Source organism: Passer domesticus, chromosome 6 (assembly GCF_036417665.1).
Source record: "Passer domesticus isolate bPasDom1 chromosome 6, bPasDom1.hap1, whole genome shotgun sequence".
Lineage (NCBI taxonomy): Eukaryota > Metazoa > Chordata > Aves > Passeriformes > Passeridae > Passer > Passer domesticus.
In genome coordinates, this window is record NC_087479.1 from 14,245,768 (window position 1) to 14,265,620 (window position 19,853).

The 19,853-nt window shown below is 38.4% G+C and overlaps 2 protein-coding genes across 9 annotated transcripts in view; both read right to left on the bottom strand.

Moving 5' to 3' along the window:
- The window catches only part of PAPOLA (poly(A) polymerase alpha), a 43,420-nt gene extending 42,624 nt beyond the window's left edge, over positions 1–796 (bottom strand). For 3 of the 4 annotated variants that reach the window (XM_064423445.1, XM_064423443.1, XM_064423441.1), the window contains exon 1: positions 526–790. In XM_064423445.1, the coding sequence (XP_064279515.1) occupies positions 526–533 (8 nt within the window). In that variant the 5' untranslated portion in view covers positions 534–790. Of the gene's footprint in view, positions 1–525 lie in introns of all 4 variants that reach the window. The other variant, XM_064423444.1, reaches the window with a different exon arrangement.
- Positions 797–2,376: 1,580 nt separating this feature from the next.
- Positions 2,377–19,853, bottom strand: part of AK7 (adenylate kinase 7) — a 28,073-nt gene continuing 10,596 nt past the window's right edge. For 2 of the 5 annotated variants that reach the window (XM_064423448.1, XM_064423449.1), the window contains exons 9-18: positions 17,864–17,941; positions 16,981–17,130; positions 15,440–15,568; positions 14,984–15,140; positions 12,506–12,637; positions 11,402–11,479; positions 10,544–10,741; positions 6,419–6,639; positions 4,156–4,314; positions 2,377–2,495 (exon numbers count right to left, since the gene is read on the bottom strand). In XM_064423448.1, coding sequence (XP_064279518.1) covers positions 2,445–2,495; positions 4,156–4,314; positions 6,419–6,639; positions 10,544–10,741; positions 11,402–11,479; positions 12,506–12,637; positions 14,984–15,140; positions 15,440–15,568; positions 16,981–17,130; positions 17,864–17,941 — 1,353 coding nt within the window. In that variant the 3' untranslated portion in view covers positions 2,377–2,444. The remainder of the gene's footprint in view (positions 2,496–4,155; positions 4,315–6,418; positions 6,640–10,543; positions 10,742–11,401; positions 11,480–12,505; positions 12,638–14,983; positions 15,141–15,439; positions 15,569–16,980; positions 17,131–17,863; positions 17,942–19,853) is intronic. The other 3 variants (XM_064423450.1, XM_064423452.1, XM_064423451.1) reach the window with 3 other exon arrangements.

A 19,853-nucleotide genomic window follows, 5' to 3' on the forward strand; every position in this document is an offset into this window, starting at 1 on the left:
GGCTGCCAAGGGCAGCACGCCGGCCTCGGGGAGCCCGCTGGAACCAGCGGCCCAGGGTCTGCTGCCCCGGAACGGGAAAAACCGGCCCGCGTGGTCACAGCGGGAGAGACTTCGCCGGGGCTCTGGGGGGAAAGCGCGGCACCCTGGGCGGGCAGGGGACAAACACGCGGGTCTCGCCCCTCCGTGCGCCCTGACCCAGCAGCGGGAGGGGAGACCGCCGCACGCGTCCCCCCCGTCCCGCACGCTGCCGCTGCGAGACCGCAAAGGCGGCGACAACAAGGCAAAGACCGTATCACGATCACCTCCGGGGCTCACACGATGGGGGGCGAGAAAGCGTGGGGCTCCGGGCGGCGCGGGCAGCAGCGCCAGGGCCGCACACTGCGGCAGCGGAAGCGCCCGGGCCGGGGGACCGCGAGGGGGAAGGGCCCGAGCCCCGGCAGCAAGGGCCCCGGGCATGTGGGCAGCGCCGGGCCCGGGCCGGCACAACGCGAGCCCCGAGCGCGCCCCGCGAGCTCCCGGACTTACAACGGCATCGTCTCTCCGGCCCCTCCTCCTCCTCCTCCGCCGCCGCCGCCACCACCGCCGCCGCGTCGTCCCCTTCTTCCTCCTCTTCCTCCTCCCCCACCGCTGCCGCCTGAGGACCGGTCACTCGTCCCGCGGAGCGGCGGGAGCCGCGACCATGGCACAGGCCGGGGCCAGGCCCCGGGAGCGGAGGGAGCGGCTGTGCCGGGCCCGGCCGCCGCCGCCGCTTCACTCGCCTCTTCCCCTCCGGCCTTCTAACATGGCGCCCGGACGCTACCACAGCAACGTCCCGGGGCGGGGGGGGCCTGACGCAGCGCGGCGAACACCCCCGCACTGCGCGCACGCTCGCCCGTCCGCGCTTGCGCAGAGGGAGGCGGGGCCGCCGGGCACGCTGGGGAATGTAGTCCTGGCGGCGGCGGCAGCGGCGGCGGCCGAGGTTTGAAAACAAAGCGCCAACGGCCGCGGGGCGGCGCGTGCGCGGGGCCGGGCGGGACGGGCTCGGCTCGGCTCGGCTCGGCTCGGCTCGGCTCGGCTCGGGCTCGGCTCGGCTCGGGCTCGGCTCGGCTCGGCTCGGCTGGCCCGGCACCGCAGAGTCTCCGGGAGCCGCTCCAGCGCCCCGGGCTCGGCCGGGTCTCGTTCAAAGGCGGCCCCGTGCGTGGCTGTGGCTGCCCAAGCAAACGGATCTTCTTCTAAGAATTGTTCCCGAAACATCTGCCTGCAGTAGTCGGCATAAACTTTCAGAATATTATAAAAAAGTCATACTCTTTATAGATTAGCTCAAAACTTTATTCTTAGAAAAATCAAAGCATTACACTAACTCTAGAGAAAACCTTGTTTACCTTTCTTTTTAAGTGTCCAGGTTTCATCTTTAATCTGAAGAATAGTACTTTCAAACTTTCAAAAAAAAGTGTTCAAAACTACCGATTTTCACCTTAAACTGTCTCACAGGACAAATGGTGACTTTGGCTGACAGCATATAGGACATATAGATCACCAAAAATATGTGTTTCTTTAGAGTAGGAGATGACAAATTCTATTCCCAACTTGTCTGTGCAACTATGAAAACAGGTGAAATATGATTCTCTACAAAAACACTGATATATCTGAATAGAAACATCGGGCATTAACATGTCTAAAATTCTGATACTCAAAAGTTATAGACAAAATAGCTGTCAAATGTTTCACTATGTATCACTATTGATTCAGCTCCTCCACTTTCCCCCCTCCTTTTGCACAAAGGGCCTTGCCTTCTGTTTTGACAAAGTCCTGTATTTGTTTTACACCAAGTATGCAATCACTTCCAGCTCAGTCAGCACAGATACGGTTCCTGGGACAGCTGGATGAAGTCAGCAACACTGAGAAGGACAGCCATGTGCTGGAAATTCTAGATTATTCAAGAATCTCTAAAAAATATGTATCTAGTGTTGAATGCTGAAGATTATTAAATGAGTTCTACAGCCATGTGTTTGGTACCAAAGTAAAACACAGGTTTTATGACATATCTGTGCAGGAAAACTGTTTACCAGTCAGTCTTCAGTGCAGCACAAGACTGTATTGTGTGACTTTTTACCTCTTGGTAACTGGGAAGGGAAATAAGAGTTTGCTGCTTCTATTTATTTCCTTTTTCAGTAGAAATACTTTTTTTGATAAAAGTTTTTCTCAGGCTAGCTGCCTACATTCACTAAGGATTAGGACAATAATATACAGATGTGTAAACGTATCAATCAATATGTGCAGCAAATTGAAATGTTGTAGAAGAGGATTAAAAGCCCATTACAAAATAGTAACAAAGTATGATAATTAAAAATGAAGATTGCATAGTAAGCCTAAATAAAAATAGCATCAGAAACTAAGTATTTTTATCTAAAATGTATTAGGAATTTTCTCCCTTTTTGTTTCACAATTCCTGTTGCTGCTAGGATTTAACGTTTATTCCAGTCAATATCAGGACTGTTCTTGAAGAGATATTCTGCCTATAAACAGAAGAGTTTCAAAATTACAATAATTTTCACATCTCCAACTTCAAAATACAAAAGATATAGTGGATAACATTGCTTTGAACAAAACTTTAGCATGTATTAAATGTAACTTATAGTAGAAAATGTCAGAGAAATCTCTTTCCCCCAAATACTATCCAAAATGCCATCGACCTCAGTCATGCTGTTCATAGCAGTCACTGTTTCTATCGTGGGCAAGAGAAGGAAGTGAGCCATTTATAACAGTTTTTGTCACTCCAAGGAAACATCTAGGGAGTACCCTAGAACCTGGTTTCTGGACCCACTGATACTGATCTTTAAAAGTTATGAGGGAAGATCTCATAGTCCTGCAGCTACAGGTAGCTGTCACTCACCAGTAGGCAAAAAGAAAACATTCCTTAGTGCCTGAAGTTGGATTCTAACACCATTGCTTTCATTTCAAGCTTTTGCTTGTTTAATAAAATGCTCAGTTTCAGCTTGTAAACAGCTTGGTTAGGATGTCAGGCAGCACGGCAGCACAGCCATAACATTAGAGCACCTGGATCCCTGTCTGAATGCAATGCTGACCCTGCTTGCAGCCCTAAGTTGAGCTGGATGCAGTCCTGAGGTCATTTGCACCTGGAATTAGTCTGTGAATGTCCTAAGGACATTCACAATAAAAGATTTTCTCCTTTATTTATGTGTGTATTGTGAAGGGAATTACCAAAGAGCTTGCATTTATCATTATGTGTGTTCAGTTGTGCCAGGGGAGTGGGGGTGGCAGGGGAAGAGTGATGTCCTGCTTTCTGAAGAGTTAAAAATTTAAAATTTGAAAGTAGACATAAGTAGCTAGAGTTTTTAGGCTGGTTGAACTTTATCTGAACCATATGGTTATGTTTTTAAGTCAAAGATGGATTACAGTGAAACCTGGCACTAACAAAATGAACATTAATAATACAATAGACAAAGCTGCAGCTTAAACATTACTTAAAAATTAATAGCTGGGGTAGACAGCCCATAGATCATGGTGTATGAACCGTAGCAACCACATTATTGTAACAACCAGAACCAACCAAAAGTCCACTGAAACCATCCTAAGAGGATGTGGAGGTGACCCTTTAGCAAACCAATAAAGGGCAACTAGATCTCAGACCCTCACAGAGCTCTTGGTCCCATGAGGGATGTCCTGTGAGGGATGGGAAGTCTAGACTGTGAGGGTGTAATTGCCCAGGGATTTCTTTGCTTGGGGAGGCACCTAACTGCAGCTATCAGATAGCATAATAGGTTCTTTGGCACAAATCAATCTAGTGGATTGCCTAATGTAAAAAAGTTCTTTAACTTGTAGTCCTCTATGGCACAGCAGAATTGTCAGGGTACATAAGATGTGCAGAGAGCACATACCAAGGGGAAACAGATTCTGGTAGTGATTTTTGTCCTAGTACTGTTTAACTACACTGGATCTTTCCCTCGATACACAGTATCAACTGATCCCATAAGAAGTAGTTTCTAGGTTTTAATTTTCACTATAATTGCTGTTCACCAGAATTGCAGACTCTAATAATTAATTAGTTACTATCCTGAAAGTGGGGAGGAAATTTAAGTCCTTTCATTAATAGAGATTCTTTGTATCTATATTAGTATTCAAAAATATTTAAGAAACAAAACATAATCACCTTACCAGAAAATTGACTGGATCATCTGGCCTGATCCTACAACATTCATTTATCCCTTGCATAAGTGTTGGCATGACATTCTTCATTAAATAGTTTCGTAGTGGAACAGACTGGGCCTCCAATAACTCTTGTTCCTGTTTTTTCACTTCCTCTTGCTGTTTATTCTACAATTAATAAAGAAAAAAATAAAATAATAAGTAATTATGTTTATAAAATCCATCAAATAACATGGCTAAATAGTGCTGGCCTAGAGGGAAAAAATAGTGTTAGAAGCTGTGGACAGAACTTTAAAGAACAAGTTGACAGTAAAAATTAACTGCTTATTAAATTTAGAGCACACAACATACTGAGGACAAAGAATTTAACATAATAAGCGCTGACATAATCTCCTTACTAAATTTTTTTTTTTCTTTAACACCTAAAAGGAGTTTTATTCTCAAGTCTTCCAGTGGTCCTGTTTCCATAAAGTATTTGGCAAAATGGTTGAAATACACTGTAGCACTTCAAAAATTAGTGCTATTGCAAAACAAAGGTAGTTTCTTGAGGCTTATTTTAACTAGAGGGAAGGAGAATATTTTTACTCAGTAGAGAGCCCGGGCTTTCTAAATTTTTAATTTATTACTTTTGTTGGATTTGTTTCGCTTTGGTTCCCTTGATTTGTTTTATTCGTATTTCATTGATGTTTTTGAGGGGGTTGAGAGCCAAATACACTAAAACTACAGTGAAATACATCTGTTTCCACCAGCTAAATTTATTTCTGTATTCAGGTTAAATCAAATTATATTTTTACACTCAAAAAGTAAGAGGGATGAGGAAATAAAACTGCTGCAAGCTTTTCTTCCTTCCATTCAATAGCTTAGCAGCGTGCATACTTGCAGCAGCTTTAGCCAGAAAACTACTCCAACTCATTTTCATTGTCCTCTCTTCACTCATTTTATTCATTAGTAGCCTGAGTCATTAGAGATACAGCAAACAGATGATACTCTGAAGACTGCTTTTCTATACTCAAGGCATAACACAAAAGCAACATTCAGATGAAACAGATACACCAATTTTTACCTTATTCACTCAATCCAGGAGTGCTATTTAATAAATCTTGCAAGTGGTCTTTGGCCACTACTCGGAGACAACAGCTAATCTACAGTGTCAAGGACAAATGAACAGTTGCTTAGATCTGATCATCTGCCTATTTTAAAGGATAATAAGTTTTATTTAACACCTACTTCAGCTTTGATTAATGCGGTTTGCACTTTTAAAGGTAGATGGCTTGGATTGAATCTAGCTAAAATGTGTTACCTATTCTTACGAATTTTACAGGGTACAAAATACTGTTTAATGTTGAATGAAGCTGTAAATAATCAGCTTCATTCAACATTAAACCTTATATACAAGCCAACATCAGAGGAATGTAAATACTTCTTTAAATGTCAGTAATTTCAACATATTTTTACCCCATAGGTGTATGGGCATTCAAATAATAGAAAAGGACTTCTCTGTGGAAGGATCGGTTTGTTTTTAAATATCTCTAAAAGAAGACAATAGACTTGCCTTTTGGTGAATCGGCCTGACTTTGGGTGTGAACAGGAACATTCTTACAGTGCGAATTTCAGGTCATTCAACTAAATTGCCCTTGGGTGTGGAAAGGTAAATAATGAAAAAGCATCACGTGCATATCTTCTGGGGTCAGTTAGCCTAAATACCAAGTACTTATTAGATTATTAGCAAACAAAAACCATCCTTCAGTCTGCATCAGGTAGTCCTTACCGAACAGAGTACTTGGCTCTTACACACGTTCTTGCAGGCTCAGAAACCTTTCTGCAGTGTAGGCTGGAAGATTGGGTCAGTGTAGAGCTAAAAATCTAGTTTGATAATTAAGACTTAGTCAGGTGCTTAGAAGTAAACTGAGCAAAATGCAAAAGTCCTCTTCAACTTGGTAAGGAAAATCTCCATTGATTGTAGTCGATATTTATAAATGGTAAAATAGAAGAGCTACAGCACAGCAGCAACAAGAGTACCATAAAAGTATTTTAAAGACATGCTGATACCAAAATGCAAAACAACACTATGTCTGTAATAAAAAAGGCATTCTATTCTGTAACATGGGCTTTAAAATGCACTGTGGAGATAGCTTGACCCAGACCTAAAGTAGGATATAAGGAACAAGAGAATTTATGCTACATTTCCCAAGTGTATTTATATAACAGATTACTTGAAGTCATCTAAAACACATAAATAATAATGTTTTCCCAAAAATATGTATTAACCTACCCACTCTTCCCATCTCGCCTTTCTTTCTTCCCTTTCCTTATCTTCTTTACGCTTTTCTTCAGCTTTTTCTTGAGTTTCTTTGGCAAGGCGTTCCTCAGCTGCCTGGCGTTCCAAAGCCTCCTTTTCTTCATCTGTCAAACCATAATTCCGAGGTTCTCCAATTTCCTTGATGATCTTTGATACAGTAAGTCTGTTTTCAGAATCTTCATATACAGCTATATCTTTTAAAAAATACAAGAGAGAACCATTTCAAGCTTTTGTCAACTATCCTCAAGTATTATGCAAGACCTAAAAATATATATTTGAATTTTCAAGTAAAATATGTTGTTTTCAATTACTTATAAATTTCAATTTTTGTTACATAGAATGAAGTTTTCTAAATCTGATTTTCTTTACCAGTTTCAGCTAAAATAATTTGCCTTTCAGGCTGATCTAAGGAAGAAACATGCTAAAATAAATTTTACAACTATTGTTTAATAATTGCAGCTTGCCCAGGATTTGAAATCCAAAAAAGAGGTCAACTACCATCTTTCAGAGATGTTCCTGGCACCAATCTTATGTCAACTTACCCAGATGCACAAAACCATCAGTTTTGTCCTTCTCTCCCCACTGAATGCTACACAATAGTTGTTAGGACATGGCACAAACTCCAATGTTTTTACTCCTACAGATTTACAAATACACAGACCTTTCTCTAATCGATTTCTCACTGTGTTATATTTACAAAATAAATTTGTAGCTTCACATAGGAACATAAGGACTGAACAAGACCTTCTCTTTCATTTTATTCCTTCTCCCTTTTTAATTGCTGGAAGTTACTTGCACAATAAACTTGACAAGAAAGAAGAAAAAAATATAGAAGAATGAAGACTTTCTCCAGGGCTCTCTATTTTCTGTATGCATTCAGTGTGGGGAGGCAGAAACACTACAGGAATTTACATGGAAAAGAGGAAAAGTGGGTGTTTGCAGTAGAGACTACTGAGGTAAAGGGTTTGTTCAGGGGCATGAAATGGAAGGTGTAAAAGCACAGCAATGGGTAAGGAGAGTATGCAGATGAAGGGAAAAAGAAGAATCAGAATACAGGATTTAGATGAGAATCCAGTAGCCCCTGCTCCACAGTCCTTTAGGAAGTTTTAAAAGTCATTGGCAAAGCATTTTTCCCAGCTCTTTCTAATCACAGATTCAGGCAGAATCAGACTCTCAAATACTAATACAATTTTCCCAAGAGTTAAAGTATTTGTGAGTTGGACCTCAAATCCAAACTCTGATCATTAATTGAGCAGGGAACTAACATAATTGTAGGTGATAAAACTTATTTTACAGCTTCTTCTATCATGAAGTCAGGAATTACATTCCTGAAGAATTCCAAATTAAAGCAACACGTTTGCTATGGCAAGCAGCCCATCATTCCTACAATTTTAGCTGCACATGGACATACAAATTACAATGAAAATCACTTTTGTTGTCGTTTAAAGTATTGCTAAGAATTGTTTCAAAGTTGAATTTGAGGTCTCAAGGACTGCATTTTTTTTCTTCGATAGCCACAGAAGAGTACAGTGTTCATTTTACAGCAACCAGAATTAACTACATTTATTCTCAAAAACTAATGCCTTTTAAATGAGAAATGAAGTTAGTACTGATGCTAGCTGAAAGATCACTGGAAAAGGAGTTCATAAATTAAGGTCTTCAAAGGGATTGTTGTTGTAACTTTAATATGCCTTTTTGTAGAAGATCTGTCACCATTCCCAGTTTGCAAATGAGAAAAATAAGACACAAGATAACCAACTTGCAGTCTACATGAAGTGAGTCATCAAAGCAAAGTTGAGTTTCCAGAATCTTGAAGCCCACTCCTTTGTACTAATCATATTTCAGACTCAGAAAAATAATAATCATAAAAATGATACATAAAACCATATGTTACATTTTTTAAAATTTAAGGTGAAAGAAAACTTTTATTATTTTGAAACAATATTTAACAAATCACAGGCATAATTTTTAACCCCTTCTTTGGAATATAACTGAGCAAGCAGTTGGGTCTCTGATAAAATCCATTGCTACTTAATTCTATGTATCTGAAAATCCAGCTGGAACATTGACTAGAATGGAGAGGTATTGGCTGAGCTGAAGGATCCTCAGTGGTTATCTTGGTAATCTGCTCCTACTATTTTACAGCAGAAGCAACACACCTGCATGCTTCTGTGGGTAACAACCAGGAATGTGAACATGAGTAAGCAGACAGTTCTGAGACAAACAGGACCTAAAGAGGATGCTCATTTGAACATGGGAATCAATGCTATACCCTCAATGTGAAAATAATCTGGAACATCACAGTTGTGATACTGCAATAACTACAATCAGTAGGCAAATGTGTTTCTGTATTTGGAATGCGCTACAGTTGAAGAATAATCTTTAGGCATAATTGTTTGACAGTGCCTCTATTTGCATATCTAGAATTGTATAAGCTAAGAATATGACCAATTGGTGACACCAGACCTTAATATTTACCATTTCATACATTTACTTTCCACAGTAGAATTTCTTCAATTCTAAAATAATTTCACTAACTCTAAATAATTACACTATTTTTTCCCACTACTCTACTTCCTAACAACACTTAAATCTTATTATTTTCAAAATAATCTCCATAACTGACAATAAATAAAAATCTTGGAAAATCAGTTGTGGCTAAGGGGGTTGAACAATTAACTTTTCCTAATTCATCCCAAATAGACATTCCAAATAGCAGCAGTTTGATTTTAGGTGCAGAGGTCTTGCTCTTCTTTGTTTTCTCTCCTCTCCCCTCCAAAACCCACCTTTTCTTTAGAATGGTGTCACTCTGATCTCACTGGCATGAATAATCAGATTATAGTTATCTTCTCAAGATTTCCCAGTGATCACAATTTTCTAGATAATATGTAGGGAAGACAAATTTTCTCACATACAGGGATAGTGCAAAACAGATTCAGTCTCAGCCTTCCACTTTTGATTTCTAGTAATATTCTTAAATGCTTCCTAGTTTACAGATTACCCACATATTGTCATGGTGTTGCAAAATGTGGAAAATGTAAAAATTTTCTTCAGAAATTATGTACTTTGATGTTTCATCTTTGTATATTTTCAAGCTTGATCAACAAGAAGGAAGATTTAACCCATGAAACAGACAGCAAGCTCTAAATGATGTCCAGGTGTAGAATTACCTTGTTAAGCTGTAGGCCTGAACAAGACTCAATGATCTCAGACCAATGGGCCATTAACAAAGCTCAGGAAGAAGAACGTACAACTGATAGTGGACACAAAGACTGCAACATTTACAGGCCATAAGGAATCTGGCAGAAGCCCAAGGAAGAAACGAATAAACTTAGAAACTGTGCGGAAATCTGCTCCAGCTGGGTAAAAGTTAATGCCAGCAGTGAGGAAATCACAACCACATATTCAAGGACCACCAACACAAAAAACCCACTGACCCAAAAGAAGAGAAACACTGAGCATGGGAAGAAAGAGCATAATTATCCAATAGAAGATTGAATACTAATTCATATGAGAACTATGTAACATTTAGCTAATAAACAGTAATCCCTTTGTTTGGTAAAATGTATAAATAGTGAAATGGTTTGATAGTAGGGGTGTTTGATTTGTGGAGTACCACCAAGCACAGAGGTTAGCACAACTCCGAAATAAACCATCAATGCCTCTCTTCAGGGTGTAACTATTAACTTGTTGCCCACCAGGTAACAAATCCAATTTTTGTGGACAACAATAGCATTGGAGATAAGTCTAAAGAAAAGAAATAGAAGGAACCATAATGTTTATGTCCATGAAAATGTACTCTTACACCTATCTGAAAGGATGCCAATGCAGAGATCTGTAACCTAAGTCATACAATTATTTTAATAATTAAGATGACAAAAATTAACAACTAACACCCCCAATTTTACAAACAGGTTAACTGTAAAAGAACATTTTTTGCAGGCATATAGTTAAATGCTTGTTTTATATGTATCCTGCAATGTTAATAAAAATATTATTTCTAAATGAATACTTGCTATTTGATTTTTGCAAGTGTTAAATTTGTAACAACAAAGTTTTTTTATTCATGTTATATTTACTAATTTTATTATTCCATACCAATAAACTGAGGATGTATTTCAAGTTCATCAAAATAGTTGAGAACCGTCACATCATCGGCATTTATCTTGCGGAAGTGTTTCAGAATGTGCAGGAACTGGTTCTCAGCATAATCAGTTCCAGCAACTTCACTCTCTGGCAGTTTTATTATTCTGTTTATAAGGAATTCATCAGATGCCATCAAAGAAAAAATAAATTCTGTGAAGAAGAACATATTGTTTGAATATATACAGAATTTCCAAAGGAATCAAGCAAAAACAGCAGGATAAAGCAATTTCTACACAGATGAAATCCACTCTATTTTAACTCTTAGCATAACCAATGCATTGCATTTTTATTCCATTAAGGAGCTGTAATCACAACAGGACAGTCACTACTGTTGTTATCAGCCAACAGTTGATGGCATTTTCACAAAAATCGCAAACAAACAAACAACCCACAAAGTGAACCAAACCCTTCCTTTTAATTAAGAAAAACTTCAACAAAAAGGTGGCCAAGCATTGGAACAGGCTGTCTGGAGAAGTGATTGAGTCACCATCTCCAGAGGTATTTGAGAGATACGGAGATGTGGCACTTACGGACATGGTTTAGTGGTGGACTTGGAAGTACTGGGTTAAGGGTTTGACTTGATGCTCTTAGTGGTCTTTTCCAACCTAAATGATTCTATGATTAATTGTTCACTTTTAAATATGAGGGCAGCAGCATTACATGAAATTGATTTTTTTTAAAGTGAAATTAAATAGGGACAGATGGAGTGATATTTTAGACTTCTTGTTGGTGACAGCAATTTTTCCTCAGTTTATTTAATTAGAAAATAAAACTCCTCAGTTTATTTAAAAAGAAATCTATCAAACTTACCAGGTATAATTATTTGATTAAATCTAGGCATTTTGCCCTTTGCTTCGTCCTCCTCTTCTTCTGCTTCATCATCTTCTACTAAAACAAAAGAAAGAAATTATTGACATTTTCATTTGAAGCAACAATATCACTTTATTTGCTAAAAATGAGCCGAGTAAAACACAGGTTTGCCAATATCCAAATTATACTCATAATTGGAAATTATTCTAACCTTGACACCAGTTTAGAGAATTCAGTAATTCACGTTGCCAGGCACCACAGAATTGTATTTTGGGACACTAGTAGTTGTTTGCCTATACCACAGATGTATCTACATGCACACACAATTTTTAAATATGTTCAGTTTTAAAACTGCTGTCTTATCTTTGGCCTCTCCTGCTGCCCAATAAATTATTCTGCAAAAAAATAGAGGCAAGGCTCAGAACAGTGCGTAGAAATACTTTACAATTCTATGGTTAAAATGGTTTTTGCCACTAAGGGTCTGCTATTATGAATAGTCAGTAAAACTGCCTGTAGAGTACCAGCTGAGCATGACCATTTGCAGAACAGCATAATAAGCTGAACAAGACTGTTTTTCTGTACCTACAAACCTCAGTTGTAATTTAAACATGAATACGATTCTTGGTCTTAAGGTATGGACAGTGCTTGCTCACAATTTGAAATGTGTGTTGCAGAGCTTCTCTGAAGTCATATCTACAGTAGCTTGCCCAATAAATACACTATAATTTGTCTCATAAAATATGTACTGGTGCACTGCCTGGATCCCTTCATTCAGTAGCCCTTAAACATTATGAAGAAATTCTGTTGTAGAGCTTGCTTAAGTAGAGTAGACCAACACTGGACAGGAGAGCATCTTCCATGTTTGTGCATTTACTTTTTACATTACCAGGAAAGATAGTCTAAAAATTACCTTGTGCATAAATTCAATAAGCTGCATTACAGTCCTTCTTACATTCTAATAATCACACATCACAAAACTTGGTTTTGTATCTTGCACTGCAATCATCACACCACCGATGCACTCAAGGCTCTGAGAGCGAGAATAAAAACAGCAGCAGCAATAAAAACAAAAGCAGCAACAAAGGCAAACCAAGCAGTACACACCTTTAAAAAGATCCATTGCCTGCTCATAGGTCTCTGGGAACCCATCTAAAACATATCCCTGATTTCTACAGGGCATAGACATGAGCTTGTCCTTCAGAATTTTAATAAGAAGATACTCATCACCTAGATGGCCTAAGACAAAGAAGGTTAATAGGTAGCTAGTTTATAGAAACAAGAGATCTCAAAATATTATACTAACATTTAATACATTTTAATACATTTTTCTTCTACTTAGACCTTAAAAAGTTAAATATTTTGAGTTACTATTTATATATTATGCATTGTCAGCAATCTATGGAATATTAAAGTGTAGATACAAAATAAAATTACCTTTGTGTTTACAAGGATATAAACATTAGTACTTTAATGATAGAAACAGGAAGTCAGTTTTATTTTGAATTTTACAATCAGATTTTAATAGAAGCAGTAAAGAAATACTTAGAGAAAAAAAAAGTCACAAGAAAGCAACAATTTTCTATTTTCATTTGACAGTAAGACTTAAAGATAGTCTTCCAAAAAAGACATGAGGTAGGTTCTGCAAGTTTCATTTTCAGACAGGTTGTGATATGAATTAGTTTATTTACCTGTCCTACATTGTTGAGAAAATATGTAGGAGGAAAAAGGTTTGACCTGATATTTTGTCCTTTTGCAAACATTAACTCTAGTTTCCAAAACATTTTTTTGCTTTGACTATTAAAAGCCTTAGATATTTATAAACCATTCTAATCACAAAAGTATGTAACTATTTTAAAAGACATTGTTATTTTGAAGAACACATCAAAGCATGCAGAAGAGATGCTGCCATAGATCTTATTACCGAAGCTTCTAGGTGTGTAAGAAATTAATTTCTTTGCAGATACACAAGATCTAAATCAGCTACACCCTTAGCAACAGACCACATTTTTAAGGGGGATCACTTTATACCACATGGAAAATGTACACTAGTAAGAAAATTATATGGCATTATTAATATACAGATGGTAACTAATACTTTTCAGCAAGGAACCCTTTTTCAATCTTTTAAAAATTCTTTCCAGGCTTCTGCAAGCAGTACTTATTTTCTAATAATGTATGAGGTTCTTAAATAACCCCAACAAATTCATACTAGCATGCACTTGTTTTTTCTAAAATACTTTTATTTTTGCAAGTTTGACAAAGGTATATTTCACCAGCTTTTTACTTTATGTTATAGAAATTTATGCTCTCTGCTCTGAGAAGAAAGCATGACATTATTAAAAAAGTCTGAAGTAGAAAGAGGAAAGGGCTACGATTAAAGAGGCACCAAAATATTTTTAAAATATGTCACTTTTAATATACAAGGTGTATCATTGCATTGGGCTTGTGTGGACAGGTTTTGTTAGCCAGGGGACTCACAGAAGTGGCTTCTCTGAGAGGCTGGTAAAAGCTTCCCCCATGTCCGACAGAGCCAATGCCAGATGGCTCCAAGATGGATCTGCTGCTGACCAAATTTCAGCCGATCGGGGTGGTAGTAATGCCTCTGTAACAAAATGTCTATGTAGGGAAAAAGTCATTGTGCAGAAGTAAAATGTGGCCAGGGAAGACAGCAGTGAGAATCTGTGAAACATCTCTGCAGACACCAAGGTCAGCAAAGAAGCAGGGAAGGAGGTTCTGCAGGTGCCAAAGCAAAGGTCCACCTGCAGGCTGTGGTGCAGCCCATGGTGAGCAGGCTGTCACCATGCAGCCCACGGAGGTCCAGGGCAGAGCTGAGGTCCACCTACAGCCCATGGAGAGGCCCACTCAGGAGCAGGTGGATATCCAAAAGAAGGCTGTGACCCCATGGGAAGCCCACACTGGAGCAGGCTCCTGGCAGGACCTGTAGACCCATGGAGAGAGAAGCCCACTCTAGAGCAGGTTTGCTGCCTGGACTTGTGAGCACGTGAGGGACCCACAATGGGGCAGCCTGGGCCTGAAGGACTCATCCTGTTGATGGACCCACAATGGAGCAGTTCATAAAAAACTGTAGTCCATGGGAAGGACTCACACTGGAGAAGTTTGTGGAGGACTGTCTCCTATGTGAGGACCCTACATTGGAGCAGGGAAAAGACTCCTCTCACTGAGGACGAAGCAGCAGCAGAAACAACATGTGATTAACTGGCCATAAACCCTGTTCTTGATATCTCTGTGCTGCTGGTGGGAGGAAGCAGAGAATCATGAATAAAGTTAAATTCAGGAGAGAAGGGAGGGGTAGATTCTCTGGTTTTGATTGGCAATACATTTAAGTAATTTCCCCAAGTCAGGTTTGTTTTGCCCATGACAGTACTCTGTTTGTGACCTCTCCCTGTCTTTATCTCAGCTCATAAACCCTTCATTGTATTTCCTCTCCCTTGTCCAGTTGATTATTCATTTTAATAGGAACTAAAAGTGTAGAACACAAATTTATTTGTGTTTATCTGATTTCCATTTGCACAGGGTTGCACTAGCTACCTGAATCCCATCATCATACTTTGTATTTCCTACCTTTATTCTGCTGCATGTTTTCTTTTATTGCATTTAATAGTTCCTTTGCTTCTTCTACATTTTCCCCCTCTTCCTCCTCCTCCTCCTCTACAAGATCTTCTCCTTCTCCTTCTACTTCTCTTTCCACCCTGTCAGATTCTTTAGCCAAAATTTGCTCCTGATGACAAGAACAGAAATAGGATTTGGCTCGGAAATTCCATAACCAAATTTACTTTATACACAGATGTAATAAAAGAAAAAAATAAATAATTTCTTTCATGTGTGCTCATTAACAGTGAGATGCTGAGCAACTTCCAGTCCCTAAAAAGATTTTAGTGCAACTGCCAGAGATGATCACAATGTTGAAAGATATTTCTATTCACAAATAATGGGATTATAAGTAATTTTTAAACGCTGCCACACATCTTAAAATCTGAGAAATTAAAATAACAGGAATATTAGAAAACAGCAACACACCAGATGTGCAATTTTTTCAGAAATCGCATCATTTGTCCTGACATAATGTAGCTTGTAGTGTTTGCAGAGCTCCTTAGCAATGGTAGATTTGCCAGACCCGGGAGGACCATGAATGCAAACTTTCAGAGGCTGGAAAAAAGAATGTGACATTATTCAAACAGCACAGATGGTTTTATGTAAAAGCAACAATATTTTTAATATTACTAATAGGAAATAGCAATTGTACTTAAAACTAAAAGTATATTATTTATTTATTTATTGTTGAATACCTTATCTATCACCCACAGGTCTTGAGTAACATGGTTACTTAAATGATGAAATTTACTGTTGGAGAAAAAGCATGCTTCTATTTAGCAGACTTACAGACCAATTTGTTGTGGCTAGTTAACGTTTGAATAATCCAAAGAAATGAAACACAATGCCACAGACAGGATGCAGTGAATTTTGGAATGTGGTAGCAGATATTCTACTATAAGCATGCAATAGTTCTACTTTCCAATTGAAATAGAGTTGCTGTCATCAAAATTATTATTTTGACCTCAAAAATTCCTGGTCCATAACAATCTTAAGTGATGTCTCATTTCAGCCTACTTAGCCTGAGGATGAGTAAGTGCAATTAGGATCCCAGTATACACTTATTAAATATGTTATGCAATAAACTCCAAATCATACATAATTAAGTGCCTATCTTAATTTAGTAAATCTGACAGTACAAACTCTGCAACAGAGTAGTGACAGACAGTCTAGCTAGCCTTCTTTCTCCTTGCTACCTGGTATGTACTGTTTCTTTTAGTTAGATGCATATGTTCTTAGATGCAATAGTTTAACCCAAACGCAGATCTGGTAATCCTTTCAGAGCTATGAAGGGACTTTCAATAAATAACTTTTAACAATAGTATCTTCACCTTGTTTTACATACCCTGAACTTTTATTCAAAGTTTGAACCAGATATAGACATGCTAAACAACTTTATTTATACTTGGATGTAAACAAGCATTTTTCTGCACCTTTCAGTAACCTATACACCTGAATACAGAAGTTCTAAATATCAAGCTAACATAGGAAATAGTGAAGTTGCCCAGTAAATTACACTACAGAGCAGGGTAAAAGGAAGACTATATTGCATTGGAATATCTACATTCACTGAATATATAAAGGGCACAAAATACTCACCTAACTATTGACCATTATAAAAAAAAAGCTTAAACAAAAGATAACTTATTGTATTCATGAGGCAAATATACCAAGAGTGCCATATACTGCATAAAGAAACTAGCTTCAGATAGCAGCTTTCCATCATTAAGCTTATTTACATTTACAGAATTTCAGTTTTTGGCATAAAGGAAATAAAATTCGGTCTTTCTTTTTTCTTATTTAATGTATTCAATTTAATTTTAAGTTTTTATGTTCACTTATTTTGCATCTATATCCACCTTCTATGTATTTTTACTGAATTAATTTAAAACTTGTGTTTATATAACCATTTCTATTGGGGATAAAGAGAAAAGAGCAGTTTAAAATAGTATATACCAAAACATTACCAGTAATCCTCGAGCTTTCTTGTATTCCATGATGACTTGAGCAATGTTCTCTATCAGTCCTGTCTCAGCAAACCAGTTAATGTTGAAATTCTCTCTCAGATAAATAGGCTCCATTCGCAGGTTCACAAACAACATATCCAACTGCATTTGCTGAGGGAACAAAGCTACATTAATTTATAGCCTTAACCTATGCATGTTAAAAGAACAGCTGGAGCTAGAGACTAGAATGGATGGGGACAATAGAAAGAATTAAAGCATTGGGAAAGAAGGTTTGCATACAAAACAAAACAGATATTTTAAGCTTTTAAAAATATTAATTTTCAATGCATATTTGTATTTGAGTGTTCTCATGATCTATTAGAACATGCAACACTAAGCAATTATTCTGTACAATGAAAAGTTTTCATGTAATTGCAAGGAATCCCCTCTTTTATAAATTTATCAAGTACCATCTTAAAAATTATCTGGGTTGTGTTTTGTTTATTTCTCCTATGAACAATTTATTCCAGATAAATAGATGAATTCAACGTAATTTATGTATTCTGTGTTCATCAGCCTTAGCAGCACTTCATTATTAAATATTTTTTAATTTTTATCATTTTGTTAGAGTTTTATTAGAGTGCTCCCATATGCTAAGGGGAACAATGACAATAGAGCTTCAGTGTTTTATTCTTTTAAATGATGCTGTAACTCTTCAAAATTCTGTGTTTTATGATGGCTAGATTTTACTTTATTTATTTTCCAAATTGAAACTAATTTTAAATATTTTTAGGCGTATTTTGGGGCTAATTTTTTCTGGCGAAAAAAAATTATCTAATTTATTATGTTATACTTTTAAGTTTAAATACTTTCTTGATGAAATAAAAGAAAGAAAAGTACTGACTGTCAGCTCTTTGCTCAGGAATGCATTTTCTTTAGGAACCTTCTCAGTTTTTCCTGGTCCAATATTTTTACTGATACACTATCAGAAAAAACAAACAAACAAACAATACAAAAATGCCACTCCAGAACCACTTAACAATCAGATTCTTAGGAAAAAATTGAACAGAATTTCAGTGGATAAAATATGTGCTTTAAATTTTATGTTACACTGTGCCTGGAAAATCAGGATACTGATTTGAAATAGATCTAAGAACAATACATTTGTGTCTTGAAAATCAGGATACTGATTTAAATAGATCTGAGAACAATACATTAACTTTAATGTTAGTATTGAATAGCTGTTGATTGCTAAGTAACCTTACTACCTGAAAAAAAAATAAAATAAAACAACCCAAAATCACAGAAAATTTTATAAAGCTCTTAAATATATTAATAAATTCCTAGTGCTTCAGATCTATTTGGAGATATTTAGTTTCCCAGCATTTTTGCTTTAGGTTCCTGAGGTATTTAATTCGATTAACAATTGGGAAGGGTTTTCAGATCAATGCCACTGATAAATCTCCACATATCATTTGCATTTCATCATTAGACAGAAATTGTTAGTTACTCCTATATAGCCCTTTAAAATAGATTTAAATCCCACTACATTCCATAAAATCATAAGCATTTGTATGGACCATTGTCGGAGACTGAAATAGTATAGTTTATGACTTAAACATTTTCATGAATAGTTTATGACTTAAACATTTTCATGAAGGCCTTTTGCCTATTATGGCACAAAATGTTTTACAACGGCTGCGGAGAAGACCACCACACCCTGAATGGGGCTCCCACTGAGGCCCCGGGCTGCTCGCTGATGAAGATAAGATAAAGTAACAATTGAGGACTAGGGAAAATGGATGCATTCACAAAAGCACAAGCCTAACACCTTGCGGGCAGTGACCCAGCCCCAGGGCTATCAGCTGCCGGGCTGCTCACAGACCCTCGCACCTAAATGTGTTGGGGGGCAGGAGACGTTTTGGGTGTGTAGCGAAAAAGCCTCTGGTGGGAGGCAGTGACCGCCCATCCTCCGCTCTGCAGAGCAGCTCAGCTGAGGGGCCCTTCACCCGGAGAAAAACTTATCCACAGCAGAAGGGGTGTCATGGCCCATCAAACACCCCCAAAGGGGTCCCCAGACCCTGCACCATGATGCAACAGATCCACAGTGTTGCAAGGGACAGTGTCAAACTGGCCTCTGCAAGGGAGACACGTGGGCGTTCCCACCTGCCCTAAGCTGCATTGACCCGCAGCACTGTATACTCTTCCGATTCTACACTCTTCTGGTGGCCCCTCTCCACCAGAACTCCAGATGGAGAGGAGCAACAAGACGTCATTGCGACCCTCGGATGGGTGATATGCTTCCACCTAACCCTTGTTCCTTCCCTTCCTTCCCTTCCTTTCCTTCCTTCCCTCTTCCCCTCTTTCCTTTTACTAACCCCATTTGCTTTTAATCACGTTTTTGGGGTATATTTTGAACCTTCAAAGTTCTTTCCATTTTATACAGAGAGACTTAGTTTTCTTTGCTCTTCTGGGTTTAAACTGGACCGTAACAACATCAGGTCAAATAATCCAGCATTCTGGCTTCAGTGATGTCATTTAGTGGACACTCAGTTGAAGGTAAGCATGGAAAAGGCATATGTGATACTTGTTCCAAACTCTCTTCTAATCTTCAGCTATTTTCAACTAGAACTCTTAAGGTGTTTCTTTCCCATGCACCTTTCCAGTCTTCCCCTGGGCTGGTACAGCTTCCTGTCCCCAAGAATTGTCCACTTACTCCTGTCCTCTATCTCTCATTTCTAAACAACCTCATACCTATGAAAGGACACCAACCACTCTCCTTGGGATGCCTACCTGAACCAAAGCACAGGTTTCATCTTCTAGTGAGCTCCCTGTTTCATTAAACTCTGATACAACAACAACAACAACAACAACAACAAAAAAAGGGCCTTATG